At 42.4% G+C, this 18203-nt stretch overlaps 1 protein-coding gene across 1 annotated transcript in view; it reads right to left on the bottom strand.

Moving 5' to 3' along the window:
* Arhgef28 (Rho guanine nucleotide exchange factor 28) overlaps positions 1 to 18203 on the bottom strand; it is a 345634-nt gene that overhangs the window by 108239 nt on the left and 219192 nt on the right. Inside the window, 2 exon segments of the mRNA XM_023703652.1 lie at positions 2287 to 2576; positions 8332 to 8453. Of these exon segments, the coding sequence (XP_023559420.1) occupies positions 2287 to 2576; positions 8332 to 8453 (412 nt within the window).

Raw genomic sequence — 18203 nt, 5'->3', positions numbered from 1 at the left:
TATATATTGTTCAGGGTCTCACTACTAGAATGGATTTATAGTAATCCGCCTGTTTACAGCCTACCAAGAGCTGGGATTACAGGTGTGTATGTCACCACACCTAGTCTCAATTGCCATCTCAGCACGTCCCAGGGGCAGGGCTGGCATGGCAGGCCCAGGGGTCTAACACCTGGCCCTTATGCCTGCTTGCAGGTGCCTTAACCTGCTAAGCTATTTGGCCGGCCCTTATATTTTTATTTAGATGTTTTATCATTGATGAATTGATGTTGTGTTTTGTCAAATGATTTTTTATTGTCTATCGAGATGTGATTTTTGTCTTTTCTTCTGTTTATGTGATGTATTGATTTGTGTATGTTGAAACATCCCTACATCTGTGGAATGACTTCTACTTGGTCATAATATATTATATCTTTTATTATTTATTGAATTCTCTTTTCCAATACAGTAAAACCCTGGAATGCAAGTAGCTTGTTTTGAGTGGTCTGTAAGATGAACACATATTTCTTTTTTTTTTAAATTTATTTATTTATGTGTATGTGGGGGGGGCAGCTCAGCCCACCAGGGGGCTAGCTGGCATGTGGTGCTGGGGGACTGAACCGCAGTCCTGTGCTTTGCTAAGCTTGTTCTAAGTAGGTGCTTTAGACCACTGAGCCATCTCGCCAGCCCCTGAACACATATTTCTTATAATTTTTAAAATTTTTTATTTATTTGTGTGTGTGTGTGGGTGTGTGAGTCCAGCTCAGCCCACCAGGGGGCGGGGCTGGCTGGCCTGTGGTGCTGGGGGATTGAACTGCGGTCCCTGTGCTTTTGCTAAGCTTGTTCTGAGTTGGTGCTTTTGACCACTGAGCCATCTCACCAGCCCCTATAAATTTTATTTTATTTAATTAATTAATTTATTTTTTTGCGGTACCAGGGATTGAACTCCAAACCTTGCACTTGCCAGGCAGCCACTTAACCTGCAGAGCTACATCCCTGGTCCCTGATTCATGATTTTAGGTGTGAGAATAAGACAGATAATCATGCAGTCAGGACATGAGGGAGAAATAAATATCTAAGGTAAGTGGAAATTGGGTTATTCAGACAACAAGGTGGATGGACATATACAGGTACATATGCAAATATATATAACCACACATACAATGAAGTTCTTATTTAAATGTGTTTTTATATATATGAGAAAACACACATAACTAGAAGTTACAGAAGGGAAAAATCAAACCCTCAAGAGCCCACCAGCCTCACTTGAACGTTCATCATCCTGCCCAAACTCTTACCAGCCAATCCACTGTTAGCCCTCCACTTCTCCGCTCTATTGCAATTCTGCATTTCTTGCTAACTGACATGTGTATGCGCCCTATTATGCGTTGCATGAGAATGAAATCTAACCGAAGCTAATCTAATCTAGCCATCCTTTATGGCTTACTTTCTGTTCATCCTCCTGAAACCCAAATTATTACACAGGTCGAGGTCTGCCATTAATGTATGCCATACATATAATTTAAAACTGGACAGAATTAGCTATGCCCCATTTGAGTTATTTCCTGTTGCTATAAATAAACATCTATGTGTCTACTTGCACACGGTAGAGAAATACATATTGGACTCTACAGGATGATGTCAAACTCTTTTCCTAAGCTCTCACACACAATTTTCTTTCCTTTCGGAGCTTCCCTTGTACGCACGCTCATCAAAACGTGGGAAGAAACTTTTTAATCTCTGTCAGCATAATAAGTGCAAAATAGGATCTCACTGTGTTTTTCCTCTGTGATATTTCAGTTGCCTATTTATTTGTTTATTCGTTTATTTATTTTATATATTTGATACAGGGTCTCACTACACAGCTCCTACCTCTGAGCCTCCTGTTTTAGCCTCCCCAGCCCTCAAATTACAGGCGCGCACCACCACACCCAGACTCGGTGGCCGGCTCAGTGCACCTGGGGTGGGGCCAGCGAGGCATTTGGTCCATATATCCAACCCTGGTCCCTGCGCTTGCCTAAGCAGGCACTTAGTCGGCCCTAGTCAGTTTTCTTAAATGCCTTAGCTTAGGGCCAAGGAAACAGCTCAGCTGCATAAGCACCTGCCTGGCAAGTGCTTTGATTCCTGGTACAATAATTTTTTTTTTAAATGCCTTAGCTTAAAATCACTATAGGAAATAAAAAGAAGAAACATTTTGATGTAGAAATAACAGCATGGGAGACAATAAATGACCAAAAATACAATTTTCCCAATCCAGCTACAAACTTCTTTGATTTTTCTGCAAGATTCCATTAGAATAGGGCATCTTACCTTCTCTTCTTCAGAGGACTTTGTTCCATTACAAACCCATGAAGACCAAAAGAAAGATTCAAGTTGCAAGGGCCAGCCCCAGTCGGCGGCGGGACACACTGCATGGCTTCGGGGTGCAGGGCCGGGTCACCGTTCTCCCTGAGCGAGCACAGGATGGCGCGAGTGTGAGCAGGAACCAGGTGCTCCAGGTGCTCGCAGCTGTGGGAGCCCAGGTTGGAGCCCATGGGGTCGGCTCCTGCGTGGGTGGAGAGCCCTTCGAGGTTAATATAGTTGATATCCAACTCACCAGCCTGAAAGTGGAGAGAAAGGTGTTTGCTGAGGAAAAGCCAGAAGGAGTGACTTGGCTATAAGTTAATTTAAAATCTATTCATTTAAAATCCATCCACAGGGCTGGCCAAATAGCACAGCGGATTAAAGCACCTGCAAGAAGGCACAGGGACCAGGGTTCTATCCCAGGGCCTGCCATGCTGGCTGTGCCGGCCCCGCCCCTGGGGCACACTGAGAGGGCAATTGAGCCTGGGTGTGGTGGCGCGTGCCTGTAATCCCAGCTCTTGGGAGATTGTAAACAGGCAGATCACTACAAGTCCGATCTAGTAGTGAGACCCTGAACACCCTGTAGACCCTTCCCTAAAATACAAAAAAAAGGGAAAAAACCCAAATATTTGGGGCTGGGGAGATGGCTCAGTGGAATAAGTGCTTCCCTGGCAAGCACAAGGGTATGAGTTCAATCCCCGGTTCCGCCAAAAAATAAAATAAAGTAAAAAAATAAAATAAAATCCATCCACCTCATTTATCTTTTTTGTTGTGCTTGTTCTTAGCTTGTTTTCTATAAACAGAGATCTATTTTTGTCCATGTGATTGCTAGCCTACAATTCACCAAAAAAAGAAGAAAACTGTTTCATAAACTTGTTTTATATCACAAAAACAAAAAACTAGGCCCGGCGAGATAGTTTAGTGGACTAAGCGCCTTTCTGGACAAGCGCGGGGACCAGGGTTGGACCTCTGGCACCAACTACTGCACTGGCCCCACCCCTAGCAACCGTCAAGTCCAGGCGTGGTGGCCAGGCCTGTAATTCCAATGCTGGGGAGGCTGAAAACTGGAGAGTCACTGTAAGTCCAGGTTGCATAGTGAGATCTTGTACCAAACACAAAAAAAAATTTTTTTTTTTTTAATTTTTAGGGAAAGGTCTACAGGGTGTTTAGGGTCTCACTATTAGATTGGATTTATAGTGATCCTCCTGTTTACAGTCTCCCAAGAGCTGAGATTACAGGCCAAGTCTCAATTGCTACCACGCTGAGTCTCAAGATGCCCCAGGGGGTGGGTCTGGAAGGCAGGTCCAGGGATCAACCCCCCCATCCCTGTGCCTGCTTGCAGGTGCTTTAATCCACTGAGCCACAATACATAAATCTTCTTAAAAAGAAAAGAAATTGGCTATGTTTTTAATATTTTTATGAATACCCAAAATGAGGGGAAATATTTTAAATACTTGATTAAAAGAAAGAACACACAGGTTTAAAAAAAAAAAAAATAGTTCATCCAAATCTAGGTAAACAAGGTGATGGTGGTCACTTAAATCTGACCAACATCACCACCAAAGAAAAATTTAAAAAATGAATCAATGCAATATACATCCAAATTGCAGAATGAGAGAACCGGAAATTCCTCAATCTTCACACTACCAGTAAGTACTAAAATACCATCAAGTCTACAAGCAGCGCCTCATCTGCCCACTGCAAAGAGGAAGCGTCTGATGAAAGGGAATAAACAGGCAGCTAGTGAAAGTCCCAAGACTTAGCTAACACCCCTCAGCAGAAAGAAGCTGGCACACAGGAGCGGTCCTGACTGAGCGAGACACTCACTCCTGAAGAGAGGTTGAAAGGCACTTGTGATCGGAGGTGCGGGTCATGGAAAGTCTTCGCTCCTGGGGAATAAGGCAGTAATAAGAAACTGCGCAACACCACGCAAAGTGGGGTCAGGGGCTGCAGGCAGAGCGCGGGAGAAGGGGGTGCACTTGGCCCTAGATTCCATCCCAGGTAAGAGAGGGATTGTACCATAAAATTCATAGGAAAGGGGCTGGTGAGATGGCTCAGTGGTCTAAAGCACCTGCTTAGAACAAGCTAAGCTAAACAAAAGCACAGGGACCGCAGTTCAATCCCCAGCACCACATACCAGCCAGCCCCGCCCCCTGGTGGGCTGAGCTGGCCGCACACTAAATAAATAAATTAATTAATTTAAAAAAAAAAATCATAGAATAAAAAAGCACAGGAGAAAAGCTGTGACATTGGTTTTGGCAGCAATAGAAAACAATGCCAAGGGCTGGTGAGATGGCTCAGTGGTCTAAAGCACCTACTTGGAACAAACTTCACAAAGCACAGGGACCGCGGTTCGATCCCCCAGCACCACATGCCAGCCAGCCCTGCCCCCTGGTGGGCTGAGCTGGCCACACACACACACACACACAAAAAAAAAATGTTTAAAAGAAAAAGATTCTGGTAATTTCTAAATAAAAATGTTTAAAAAAAAAAAAAGAAAACAATGCCAAAACATAGGCTAAGAAGAGCAAAATAAATAAGCAGGACTGCATCAAACAAGAGTCTCTACCAGGTGAAGAAAAGGCTTGGCAAAAGAATTCCTCTGAAATGAGATAAAAGACCTACAAATCATTTATCTGATAAGGATCTGATAGCCAGAGTCTACAAAGAACTCATATAACTCCAGTGTAAAATGAAAACAGACAATCGAATTTTAAATCCAGCAAATGAGTGGTCACCAGATACATGGAACCGTGAATGCCATTACTAATCATCAGGCAAATGCAAATAAAATCACAATGAAACATCACCTTATACCTGTCAGGAGGGCTGTTATCAAAAAGTCAAAAAAGCAGTGTTGGTGAGGATGTGGAGAAAAGGGAGCCCTGACACATGTGGGTGGGAATGGAGGTCGGCACTGTACTGTGTACAGCAGCATGGGGCTTTCTCAAAACACTAAACTGTAACCATCATATGATCCACCGATCCCACTGCTGGGTACGTGGGTGAAGGAAACAGCCATTCTCCCCAGGAGGTGTCCACGCTGTCCTGTTCATGTCAGCACTATGGACAACAGCCAAGATGTAGACTCAACCTCTGCCCATCAACCGCTGAACTGATTAAAATCCATATATATATGGCACATGTGGGTCATTACAAGGGCGTAGGTGGGGAATTCAGCTTTAAAAAGAAAAATGAAGAATCATGTCTTTGTGACAATGTGAATAAACTTTTTTTAAAAACATTTTCAAAACTTTATTTATTTATTTGGTATAGGGTCTTGCTACACAGCTCAGACTTGTAGTGAACCTCCTGTCTCAGCCTTCCCAGCACTGGGATTACAAGCATGTGCCACCAAGCCTGGTTCCAATGGCCAGCACAACATGCACTGCTGGGGAGAGAACCTGGGTCCTTGTGCTTGCCAGGCAGGCACTTAGACCACTGAGCTATATTCCCAGCCCTAATATGAATAAACTTGATGGACATTTTGCTAATTAAAACAAGCCAAACACAGAAAGACAAATATTGCAGGATTTCACTTATATATGCAATTTTAAAAATTAATATTCATAGGAACAGTGAACACAAGGGTGAGTGGACGAGAGAAATGGGCAGCTGCTGGGCAAAGGGCACTAGCTTTCAGTCCCACAGCGAGTCAGTGGAAGCCAGAGGGCCAGGAGGTGGGCTTGATGAACAATAATGCATTGTGTATTTGAAATTTGTTGAGAGTGAATCTTGAGTATTCTCACAGTAGCAAGAGATAACAATAAGCTTCATTGCGGTCATGTTCAACAATGTATATCAGGGCTGGGGAGATAGCTTAGTGGCACAAGTGCCTGCCTGGCAAGTGCAAGGTCCTGAGTTTGATCCCCAGTACCCCCTACACATATACACATAAAAAAAGTATATGGGAATGCCATACTGCATACCTTAAATACATGTATTATTGTTAACTATACTTTGAAAAGCTTCAAAGTAAATAATAATATATTATCATAAGTTAATGAAACAATAAACCACGTGTATGTGCATAAAGTGATATTTCAGTCCTCGGTGTTTATTGGTTCCTGGAAACACAAGTACCAAAAGTGATGTTTACCAAACAAATTGCTTTAGGTGGAAAGAGTAGGGAGTCACAGGTTGATCAGTATCCCAAGTTCAACCTTGTGCGTCAAGTATCAAACAAGCGACAAGTACCGAGACATAGCTTTTCCATCAAAATGCATTGAGTACAAATTCGAGGAGTGCCAACACAGTCCAGCACCAAGCTACGGCTGCACACACGCTCTCTATATGTACACACATGCACGTGTCAGAATGGAGCGACAGCACAGGAAGCCCAACTATCCCGCCCCCGGAAGACTGTCTCCCGAAGTACCGCCTTGTCCCATGCCTCAACCTAGATTTTTACAACCAGGGCTGCTATTCAACCGGCTTATACCAAGACAACGCTACCAGTTACTCACAACTGAGGTCACTTGTGATTGATTAGCTCCTCTGTCATTCTGAATTCCACCTCAATCTCCGTCATTTATACTTTACAATTATTCTTATAATGCTTTGTAACACGAAAGGAAAAAAGTAGAGTTATTTGGTGAAAGGCTGAAATTGAGATCTACTAGAAAATAGAAAACAATTTTTCTGGAGCTTTCCCTATTTTGTCTTAACAACTCATCTCATTTAATAGATGTGACTTCACATTTAACCTATGAAAATATAAAACTGCCTTACAACTTCTACTATATATCTTTCTTTGACCACCAAATATTTTTAAATTTGACCACAAAAATATTGTAAACCTTTTAACCTTTATATGTTTTAAAGGTCAAGGTGAATTTTTTTGTATAGATGATGAAACTCATGTCAACTGAAGTGTGATCTCAGGTGTTAAAATTGATATTTGTATTTTTAAAATTACGCTATGGAGGCTGGAGAGATGGCTCAGTAGAATAAGTGCTTGCCTGGCAAGCCTAAGGGCCTGAGTTCAATCCCCAATTCTGCCAAAATAAATAATAAATAAAATTATGCTATGGAAATATCACCTGAATTTTATCAGATTTACCATTTTCACTTTTAATTTTTAGCATGAATAAAAAGTAAAATTACACTGAAAAGAATATCTAAGTATGTTAACAACAACAAGATATAATGCCTATTGCCCACTTAGCACCTATCATGTGTTTTATACGGGGAACAGGTTTTCAAGTTAGTAGATAAGGCAAAAATCATGTGTCACAATTGTCTATGAAAACCTGTCATAAATTAGATTGGGCAAAGATTCAGATCTATATTTTAATTTTTACAAATATGAAAACTTGAAGAACACAGAGGGAAGAACAAAAGCTAATTAGATGCTGGAACATTCAAATTCTTTGTCTCTATGTCTTTCTCTCTGTCTCTGTCTCTCTCTGTCTTTCTGTCTCTGCCTGTCTCTCTCTCTCTCTCTCTCTCTCTCTCTCTCTCTCTCTCTCTGTCTCTCTCTGTCTCTGTCTCTGTATGTCTCTCAATCTTTCTCTTCCCTCCCTTTCTCTCTCTGCCTCTATGAAATTTAACTCGCAGGTCTCTACCAGGGAGCAAGCAGAACATTCTAGAAGATTCCAGCTTCCCCAGAATGGTACCATTCTGTTATAATACTAAAGTATCACAGCCTTAGGACCTGTCAACACAGCCATTCCCATAGGGGAACAGGTACTTTCCCTTACTGTTTGGTGGAGGTGCATACCAATGCTGCCCGGTGAAGCCATGCAGACAGGGCTCATTCACAAGCCATGCATGAGATACTGGCCCTGCATTGTCACTTCCTATTTTGGAGCCACTAAAGAACTTTCAGTGCCCTCTCATCCATCAGTGTCTTAGGATCGGCCCTTAATTCACCTCTCAGTGAGGCAAGCATGTGTGCTCACATAAGGACCCAAGTTCCAAGCTGGTGAGCAGGGACTCGTAGGCAGCACTGGATGCATCACGCACACACATCCGGGTTTTAGAAGGAGGCCAAGGGCAGTGGTGCCTCACCTGATCTACCACGATGCAGTTGGCGTAGACCTCTTCACCCCCATTTAGTACATCCGGGAGCTGGCCTGCAGCAGGGAGCACTGGGGGATGTGCGGGCTTCCTGAGGACATCACAGGAGCGACCTGGAGGAAAATGGAAACAGGATAAATAAAAGCGAAGGAATTTACTTTACAGTCAAGCTTTATCTTCTTAGTCAAGCCCTAAGCGGGGTGGAAATCAAGCGTATTTTTTAAGTTGGCCTTGGTAGTAGGGGCAAAGTTTCACTGTGTAGCTGAGGCTGGCCTTGAACTCACAGCGATACTCCTGTATCAGCCTCCTACCTGCTGGGTGGGGGAAAGGAAGGAAGGGAAAAACTTTTAAATGAAAACAGGGAAAAATAGAAACACTTGTAAGTAAGGAGGGGAAGAAGAGTTGAAGAGAGGGTATGGGAATGGAGAAAAAAAATCAAGTTATATCACATACAGCTACAAATCCCTTATGATAAATGGGATCATTATGAATACCTTAAATGTGCCAATAAAAATCATTTTCTTTGGGGGAAAAGTTGGCATTTTGCTGTCTCCATATTTTAAGGCCTACATGCAAGTCTCTTCTACCTGTAAAACTCGGTCGTCTCAGCATGACGCTGAATGTACAGCTCTAGAGAGATAAATTCATGCCCACTTGCCCTGTCATTAGGGGTCTATGTAAAATGTTAGATCTTTTCCTTAGAGTTCCAACATATTAAATCAATCTTATTAGATTTGTTTGTTTGTTTTTTGTTTTTTGATTTTTTTGGTTTTGTTTTTTTTTTTAAGCATTTGGGATTGCACTCAGGCCCTTGCACTTGCCAGGCAAGCGCATATTCTACTGAGCTATCTCCCCAACCCAAATCAATCTTTGAGTCTTTTTATCTACCACATGGGCACAGTAATGGTTGTGCTCAAGTTCATGTTAGTTAGCAGATCTGGTGCCTTGCAGATCCGGCTCTGCAGTGCCTGCAAGACACATGCTTACAACTGAGTCCTGGAAAGTAGAAGTGTTGTATTTGTAGAGAATAAACAGTTGAAGGTAGTAACGCATATTCATCCCAGAAGGCCTTGTTTCCTGCAACTCTGACTCATTTATTCAATCTCCAGCATCCACACAGAGCTTCTTCACCTACAGAAGTTGGGTTACTAGTGTGCTTTCCTCCTAGGGTAGTCATGAGAAGAAAAGGATTTCAGATACACAAAGCAAGTGACACCACGCGCTTGATGCTATCATGGTTTTTGTTATTATTAAGAGCAATAATTTTCAAGCATGTTCCATAAGAGGTACAAGACTTTGATACTAATCATAGTGTGTTGTACTAATAAGGAACAATCATAGAATAAGCACTTGCTGGGCAAGCTCAAGGGCCCTGAGTTCAATCCTCAGTTCTGGGGGAAAAAACAAAACAAAACAAAACAACTGTCAGTCTGCAAATGACTTAATAGGGTAAATTCAATGTCACTTCCAAAGCATCCCCATATCCTAAGAAATTTTCTTAAACTGGTACAAAAAGGACAGCATTGCCCCCATGCCATCAGAAATGGTCCAAGTTCTGCTGCCTCTGGCCTATAACATAAAAGAAGGTGAGCCCATGGGTGGATCAGGAAATGAAAAAGAGCACAGACGCACAATAATTACACATTTTGTTCTTTCATAGAAAGTCCTGGCTGATATAAAAGTTGCAAAGATGCACATATTGTATAAACCAAACAGCCCTGGCTTCAGAGTCTAAATCCAAACTGACTTATCCCTCCAGAAAGGCAATTTTTATTAAGCTTCTCAAGAAATTGCATAAAATAAGTGAAAACATTTTCTCCTTACATGCACAAGGTATTGTTTTATTAACTTATTTAAATAGCTAGCAAGGTCCCATACAAAGTCCACAAGTACTTCACAAGCATAACCTTCACGAGCAGTTCCTATACATCTTCATCCTAATTACCCCAAAAGAAAGCAAGGCTCCAAAGGCTATAAATCAAGAACTGACAAAACGCTTTCAGTGTGCTCTGAAGTAAGAAATACTCGCTCATGTGTCATTTTACACAAGGTTTTTTAAAACAGTCATAAGCATGGATCCCTAAAGTGTTAATTAACCCACCTTCACTGCTTTCTGGGGTCACACTTTCAGAGATTGTGACACACCTGGCACTTCAGCCACCACATGTAGGGATATGCTCCTTCCCCTCTTCAATCCCTGCCCACTTAGAACCTCACTGATAACTACACTGACCTAAGAGCCAACAAGATATTCAACCAGGTCCCTGCAGCAAGGGATGGACTTCATATTTAAAATGCAGAATCAAATTAAACAGTTCCCCAGACTATGCTGTCCCAGGGGATGTACTGGACAGTCACCCAATGGCATTGTTCTTAATGACCAAAACACACTGACCACCTACTTTAGAGCTAAGCAAAACCAATATATACAGGTGAAAGGCTTGGATTCGGCTTTTCTTCCCAGACAAGTCTACCTGCCCTGGAAGGTAGAGCAGAATCTATACAAAGATCATGTCCAACCAGTAAGATAAAATGTAAGATGACAATGTCTGGGTACTTTGTCTAAGTTGGAATGGGATTTTGTTCTGTGCATGAACTGATTAGAGGTTTTTAAAAGTGATGGCATTGAGTTACCAAGACAGGTACACAATCCCATAGCTAAAACTCTGAAATGCAGAAAACTCTGGAAAACACAGTTTTCCTTATTTGGGTTCTAAAGCATACTTGATAAGAGTGAAAACTGAGTTCATGCCTCAGCGATTTTTACCCCATTAGAGAGGACACTCATACCTGTGCCGCACCAGCAACACCCTGCTAAGGGGGCACTGCCCACTGTATGTCACATACAAAGACCCCAACCAAAAAAAGATCGGAAAGTGCTGAATTTCGAAACAAATCTGGTCCTAACAGTTTCAAAGAAAAGACCATGAATCTAAAAAATTAGTCGTACCTGGCATTAGCCCAACACTTTCAAGCTTCTGTCATCGATCTAACAAACTTCACAATTTTCCATAGTTACGTATCATGTATTTTATTATGTTTTTTAGAACTTTCTTCAAACAGATCTATCTTTTTCTTTAAATGGAATTATATTTTAAAGAAATAGCTTATCCTCACTATTAATAACCAAGGTCCCCTGTCAAAAGTAGAAAGGAGGGCCAACCAGATAGCTTAGCAGATTAAAGAGCCTGCTTAGGCAGATGCAGGGACCAGGGTTTGATCCTTGGTATGCAGTGCCAGCCCCACCCCTGGGGTGTGCTGAGATGGCCATGGAGACTGGGTGTGGCAGTATGCGCCTATAATCCCAGTACTTGGGAAGCTGAAAACAGGAGGATCACTAAGAGTGCAATCTACATAGTGAGACCCTGTAGACCCTGCAGCAAATGCAAATAATAATAATAATAATAAATAATTTCATCCTTGCCTATCACTCTACATGTTTAAAAACAACCAAAGGCAAAATTAAATGCTTGAGAATCAGCCTACCCAAGGAAGGAAAAACACCTCGACAATGAAAACTACAGAACTGTGATAAGGAAATCAAGGAAGACATCACAAAAATGGAAAGATGTCCCCTGTTCTTGGAAAGGCAGAACCAATACAGTCAAGTGGCCGCGACCATACTTCCAACACCAATATACAGCTTGAAGACAGCACCAACCTAAATACCAATAGTGCTCCTCACAGAACTGAGATCAATCCTAAAATTCATATGGAACTGGAAGAGACCCAAAATAGCAAAGAAATATGGGAAACAAGAGCAAAGCAGATAGCATCATGATCCTAGATTTCAAATTATATTATAAGACTGTATTAATAAAAACAGTATAGTGGGGCCGGGGAGATGGCTCAGTGAAATAAGCGCTTCCCTGGCAAGTGCAAGGGCCTGAGTTCAATCCCTGGTTCTGCTAAAAAATAAATATAAATAAAAATAAAAACTAAAAAAAAAAAAAACAAACAGCATAGTACTGGGAAAACAGCATCAACACATGGATCCATGGAACATAAAAAAGGCTGTAGGAAAACTCCAGGCACATCCAGTTATTCCATCTTTGCCAAAGGGGCCAAAGACATACATTTGAAGAAATATGACCTCCTTTAACAAATAATGCTGAGAAAACTGGCTTTCCACACGCAGAAGATTGAGTCTGGACTCATTCTCTCACAAAGTACTAAACTAAAATCAAAATGGATCTAAAATCTAAATGTTAAAACAGAAACAATCTGGGACTGGGGAGATAGCTCAGCAGTCTAAGTGCCTGTCTGGCAAGCACAAGGACCCGGGTTGGATCACCAGTACCGCATGCTTTCCCGGCCACATGCTGAGCAGGCCACAAAAACTGGGCATGGTGGCACACACCTGTAATCCCAGCACTGGGGAGGCTGAGACAAGAAGATCACTATGAGTCAGAGCTGCATAGCGAGACTCTGTACCAAATAAATAAAAACATAAATAAATGATTTTAAAAATTAAAAAACAAACAATCTGTTAGAAGATAAAAACAGATAAAACTCTTGAAGACATGAACATAGGTAAGGACTTTCTGAACAGAACACCAGTGGCACAAAAAATAATGCTAAAAATCAGCAAGTGGGATCCTATCAATTTAAAAATTTTCTGCCTAGCAAAGGAAAAACAGAGAGAAGAAATGATCTAGGAAGGGTGAAACATTTTTGTCAGCTATTCCTCAGAGGACTAATATCTACCACATATAAAGAACTCAAAAAACTTAAGATTCCCCGTCTCCCAGAGTAAAAGATAAAAAAAAAAAAAAAAGGGGGGGCACTGAAGTAAATAGACAGGTCTCAGAAGAAATACAAATGGTCAACCCATAAGTACATGGGGGGAAAAACGCCCCACATCACTGGCCATTAGAGAAATGCAAATGCAAACTACACTGAGATTCCATGTTACTTCAGAAAGAATGGCCACCATCAAGAAAAAGTAGTGACAAATGCTGGCAATGACAGAAGGAAAAAGGAAGACTTCGGCACTGCAGGTGGGAATGTAAACAAGTCCAACCACTATGGAAATCAGCACGGAGATTCCCCAGAAGCCTAAAACTAGAAATCCCACTCAGCCCAGATATTTCCCTTCTAGGTATCTTTCCCAAAGAATTAAAAAAATCATACACCGGTAATGTGAGTGTACCCATGTTTATAGAAGCACAATTCATCATAGCTGAATTTTGAAGTGGCCTATATGTCTGCCAACAAATTGATGGATGGCTGGGTACCACTCTGCCACAAGAAGGGCAAACTTGAATCATCTACAGGAAAATGGATATGTCCTGAGACCATAATATTAATGTCCTTTGAAATACATCAGACACACAAGCCTAAATATTGTTGGAGTCTCTGTTTTATGAGAAGCCCAAAATATATGCAAAGAACAAAGTGGAAGATAGATAGTAGGACACAGGGAGCTAGAGCTTTTACAAATGGGAAGGGGACCAGGAGATGGAAGGAGGGAGTAGGGAGAGGAAAGGAGGGGGGTGAAAAATATTTAAGATAGGGGCTAAGGAGACAGCTGAGCAGCCTAAGCACTTGCCTGAGAAGCCCAACGTCTTGAGTTCAATCCCCAGTACCCCAAAGAAAATTAAGGTGTGTGATGTACACACACTGACTCCACACAAGGAATATAATCACTAGGTATTCCAAACATGTGCTAACAAAAAATAAAAATTGAATACATAAACACATCAATAAATAAAAACAACCTAAGGTAACTGGAACATACCACACATTCCACTTTCTACACAGAGGGTGTTTCACATACTGCAACTTTTACTTCAGACTGAACTCATGTTAAAAAAATTTAGGCAAAGTCCATTCTGGACAAAGTAACTGAAAAAGATGGAACGTGAAGAGAAATGACAGGCTGCCTCACTGCCCGCTGGACTTACATGCAGGTACTCACTGGTGGGTCCTGGGGAAATGGTTATGATCCACGGGACAAACAAAGGGTCAAGTCGGACAGTGATTTAAGGATAAGATGTCCTGGCACGATGAGGCAGTGCCCCAGGCCAGCTGCTCACTGCAGGGCACTCAGATGGTGCCAGGCCCTCCCAGGGAATCCCCAGATCTCCCATGATTCACTTCGTTTTGTAACACAGTCTTGGTACCTAGCCCAGGAATCCCTAATGTAGAAAGCTTCACCAGCACCTCCTTGCTTTATTAGAATCTACAGTTAAAGAGCATGCAAGATGCCTCAAGTGACTACCTTTTAGTCATAGGAAACCCAACACACTACCCCAAATCTGGCAGGAGACAGTGAACAGCACAGACAGACCAGCCTGGGAACTCTTGTGACCTGATTTCTGACAAAATCCAACCCTGCCTCAAGAGACTACAGGCCTGGCACCAAAGGAAAATGTGGCCTACCAACAGGGTTATGTAAGAACCCACGCCCAAACACAAACAAAGCCACTGCTGCTGGCCTGGCTCAGCCCACTCCAGGCACTGAACTCTGCCAGGCTTGTGAACGCTGACTGAGAACGCACAGCCCAGAAACCTCTTCAGCATGGACGGGCAGTAAGGTTACATTCGTTCACTCATTCACTCATTCATCCATTCCTTTGTTCATTCCAAAGCTAAAAACTTCATAAGCACAGCGGAAGGATTCCTTGAGCAGGACCATTACCAACTGCGAAGCCCCGGAGTTCAGTCACCAGCACTCTATAGAAACATCACCATCCATCGCAGGCCGCAGTGGCCTTCCTAAGACACTTAAGGTCGGTCCTACCACACTATGTGACTCGCAGCAGTATTTGCATAGCCACTCACCCCACTTCAAAACCCCCTGCAGGCTTCGCACCCCCTCAGGTGACTTTCCTTCCCAGTTCCCTCCTCACCCTCTGGGTGGGGCGGGTCACACCGCTCTGGGGTCAATCCTTCAACCTCCCCTTGCTCACTCCCCCAGGCATCTGACCACCCCGTGCCACCAACCATGGCCGTGAGTCCACTGCAGACCTGCTCTGGGTTGATAGCATCTCTCTCCATCTCCATAGGGCTGGCTACCAGCCATGCCCAGAAAAGACAGAGTCTAAGCAAGACTCTCCATCCCCACCAACACCCACCTGCTCCTCCCAGTAAACTGGCTTTCCTCGGACTCACCCTTCACTTTTCGTTTTCCTTCTCTGCAACTAAGATTCAGAATCTAACTTCTTCTCTGCCAGCCCAGGGCAAGCCACCGCCATCTAGTCCCCAGGTTTTGGCAATGGTCTCCTAATCGTTTCCCTGTATTTTCTACTTTTGACCCTTGATGGCCTATTCTCCACAAAACAGACAAAGCAATCCTTTTCTGAGGAATGACAGCATGACATGGCTCTGCAGAATTCTCCACTACCTTTCCATCTCTTGATGGGGAAAGCCAAGACTTTGAAGACCTTCTGAGCCTCACATATCTGCCCTTCCTCCACCCTCATCCAGCTCCTCTGAGGCCCTGCCCACTGCCCTACTTCCTGGCACACAGGCCTCCTCTCTGGCCTGCACCTCAGGCCACTTGTATTTTCTGGTTTCTCAGCCAAGCACTGTTCTCCCCCACAGATAGCTAGGTCCCTTGCTTCCTCATTTTCTTAAACTCCAATATTATTTTATCAAATTGGCAACTTATGACTGTAAAATGTACCCTTTGAAGGCCTGCTTTTGTTTCTCTTATATCATTTATATATTGTTCATTTACTTCCACTAGAAGGAAGCCTGATGAGAATAATGGAGCTGAATGCTTTATTAATTACCCATGGTTAGAATCATACCAGGTACACAATATTCAATAAATATTCATAGAAGGAATGAATCATTTCTCCTTAAAAGTAAAAACTTGTCGGCCAGCAAGATAGCTCAGCAGCCTAAGTGCCTGCTTAGGTAAGCTCAGAGACTGGGTTCAATCCCTGATACCACATGCTGTGCCAGCCCTGCCCTGGGGCATACTGAGCCAGACCGAGTCGGGGCATGGTAGTGCACATCTGTAATCCGGAGACTGAAAAGAGGAGGATCACTATGAGTCCAAGATGTGTAGTGAGAATTGTATAAATACATAAAAAAAATTTTTTTAAAAAGTAAAAACTTACACCAGGTACCACTTAGAGAATATTCTCTTCAGAGATGAAACCCTTTCTTTGATTCTGCAGGGTTTCTTGGTTTTGGCCCAGCTGTTCTTGCTCTACTACAGGATGTAACAGAAGTAACACTTTTTTTATTTCATCCATTCACCCATTAATTTATTCTTTTTTCAGTATTTACTGAGTATCTACTTGTTGTCACACAGTATGTGCCTTGCTGGGTCATACCTAGACACTCAGGCTGTAGCAGTGAATCTTCACCGTATCCTCAAAGCCTGGTCATTTTTACCTATTCCCCAGGACAGGTCTAGATATAGTTAAGAGGCTTTCTCTCTCCTCTGGGCTTTTCCCAGTTAGGCTTTCCCTCTCCTCTAAGCTTTTCTGCTATCCTGGGATTTACCTGGATCAACCACCACACTACAGTGATAACAGTTTTTTACTTCACCCCTTCTGAAAGGATCAGCAACTTCTAGGTTGGATCTGACCTGTACACAGATTAACAGAACAGGACGGACCCCATGCACTTCCTGCACCCTCTGATTCTAGGAACCCAAGAATATCAGTGTTTCGTCCATTTCTTAAAATATCACATAAGTATCCTTTTGCTACAGGAATGCCAAAGTCAGGCAGATTTGTACAGTAAGAGCAGTGGGGAAAAGATGAAAGGAAAAAAGAAATCCAAAATGAGAAAGCAAAAGAAAAATACAAGATCCTATAAAAGCCAGTGTGTACTGAACACTTGTTCGTTACTGGACAATATACTGGAAACCACAGCTAGTATAGCTAGTATAGCTCAGAAATGTGTTTTGCGTGAAATAGGCACTAGGATGTATATATTATGTATATGATACATATACCGGCATAGGTATACAGGAACTTAGTCAATCTCCCCAAACAACCCTTTGGAGCTGTAGTGTTTACTGCTTCCATTGTATAGATAAGTAAGTGACAATGGTGGTGCCTAAGACACTTCCCAAGGACAGGCAGCCAATGAACTGGCAACTCTACACAGGCCCCTGCTAAGTGGCTCTAAGCACTTAAATAGTTCGGGTTACCCAGTGACCTGTTTTGAAACAAAGAAAATGGTATTTGAGCAATGCCTGGTATTTGCCCATTGAAACAGTCCACTAATGTACTATAGCGTGACTTGTACCTTGCTGTGTTTGCCCACTTCCTGGTGACTGGCTGTCAGGATATGACAGCATAAGTCTTGCTGAGAAAACATTCATAAAATGGCAAATACATGATTTCTTTTAGTTTAATAACACGACATTCAAAGGGACCAATAAGATGCCAACTGAAGGCTCCACGTGATCACAGAATGTATGTGGTTTTTATGTTCAACTTTTTATTCTCTATAGTTCCAGTTACTCCTAAAATAAGTCAAAGAAAAAAAAAAAAACACATTTTTAAAATATGCCTCCTGTGTAAAAGAACAGCTGTGTCATTCATGCAAAATAGGCTATCAGGAGGGTGACAGCATCAGATAACGCGTGTGCAGATGTATTAACTGGAAATGTTTTCCCCAAGAGCACATTATGTTGTTTTGAACCACCTGCCAACTGCACTACCCATGATCACATGAAATATTACCATATTCATTATGAAGACAAGAAAGTTGAACCACCTCCACATGGCTGCACTGACAAAGGTTCTACAATCTGAGGTACAGGATCTCAGGATAAATCCTGAGGGCATTTCACTGACCTTCTCAGAACAAAGAGCTACAACTCTTGTTGCATAGGTCTTGCTTTACCTTGGTCTTAACCATCCAGTAGAAAAGTATGAAGACGAAATATA

The sequence above is a fragment of the Octodon degus genome, unplaced genomic scaffold (assembly GCF_000260255.1).
Source record: "Octodon degus isolate 3935 unplaced genomic scaffold, OctDeg1.0 scaffold00177, whole genome shotgun sequence".
Classification (NCBI taxonomy): Eukaryota; Metazoa; Chordata; class Mammalia; order Rodentia; family Octodontidae; genus Octodon; species Octodon degus.
Note: the sequence above shows the minus strand (reverse complement) of the source record. Positions and strands in the feature narration are given on the sequence as shown.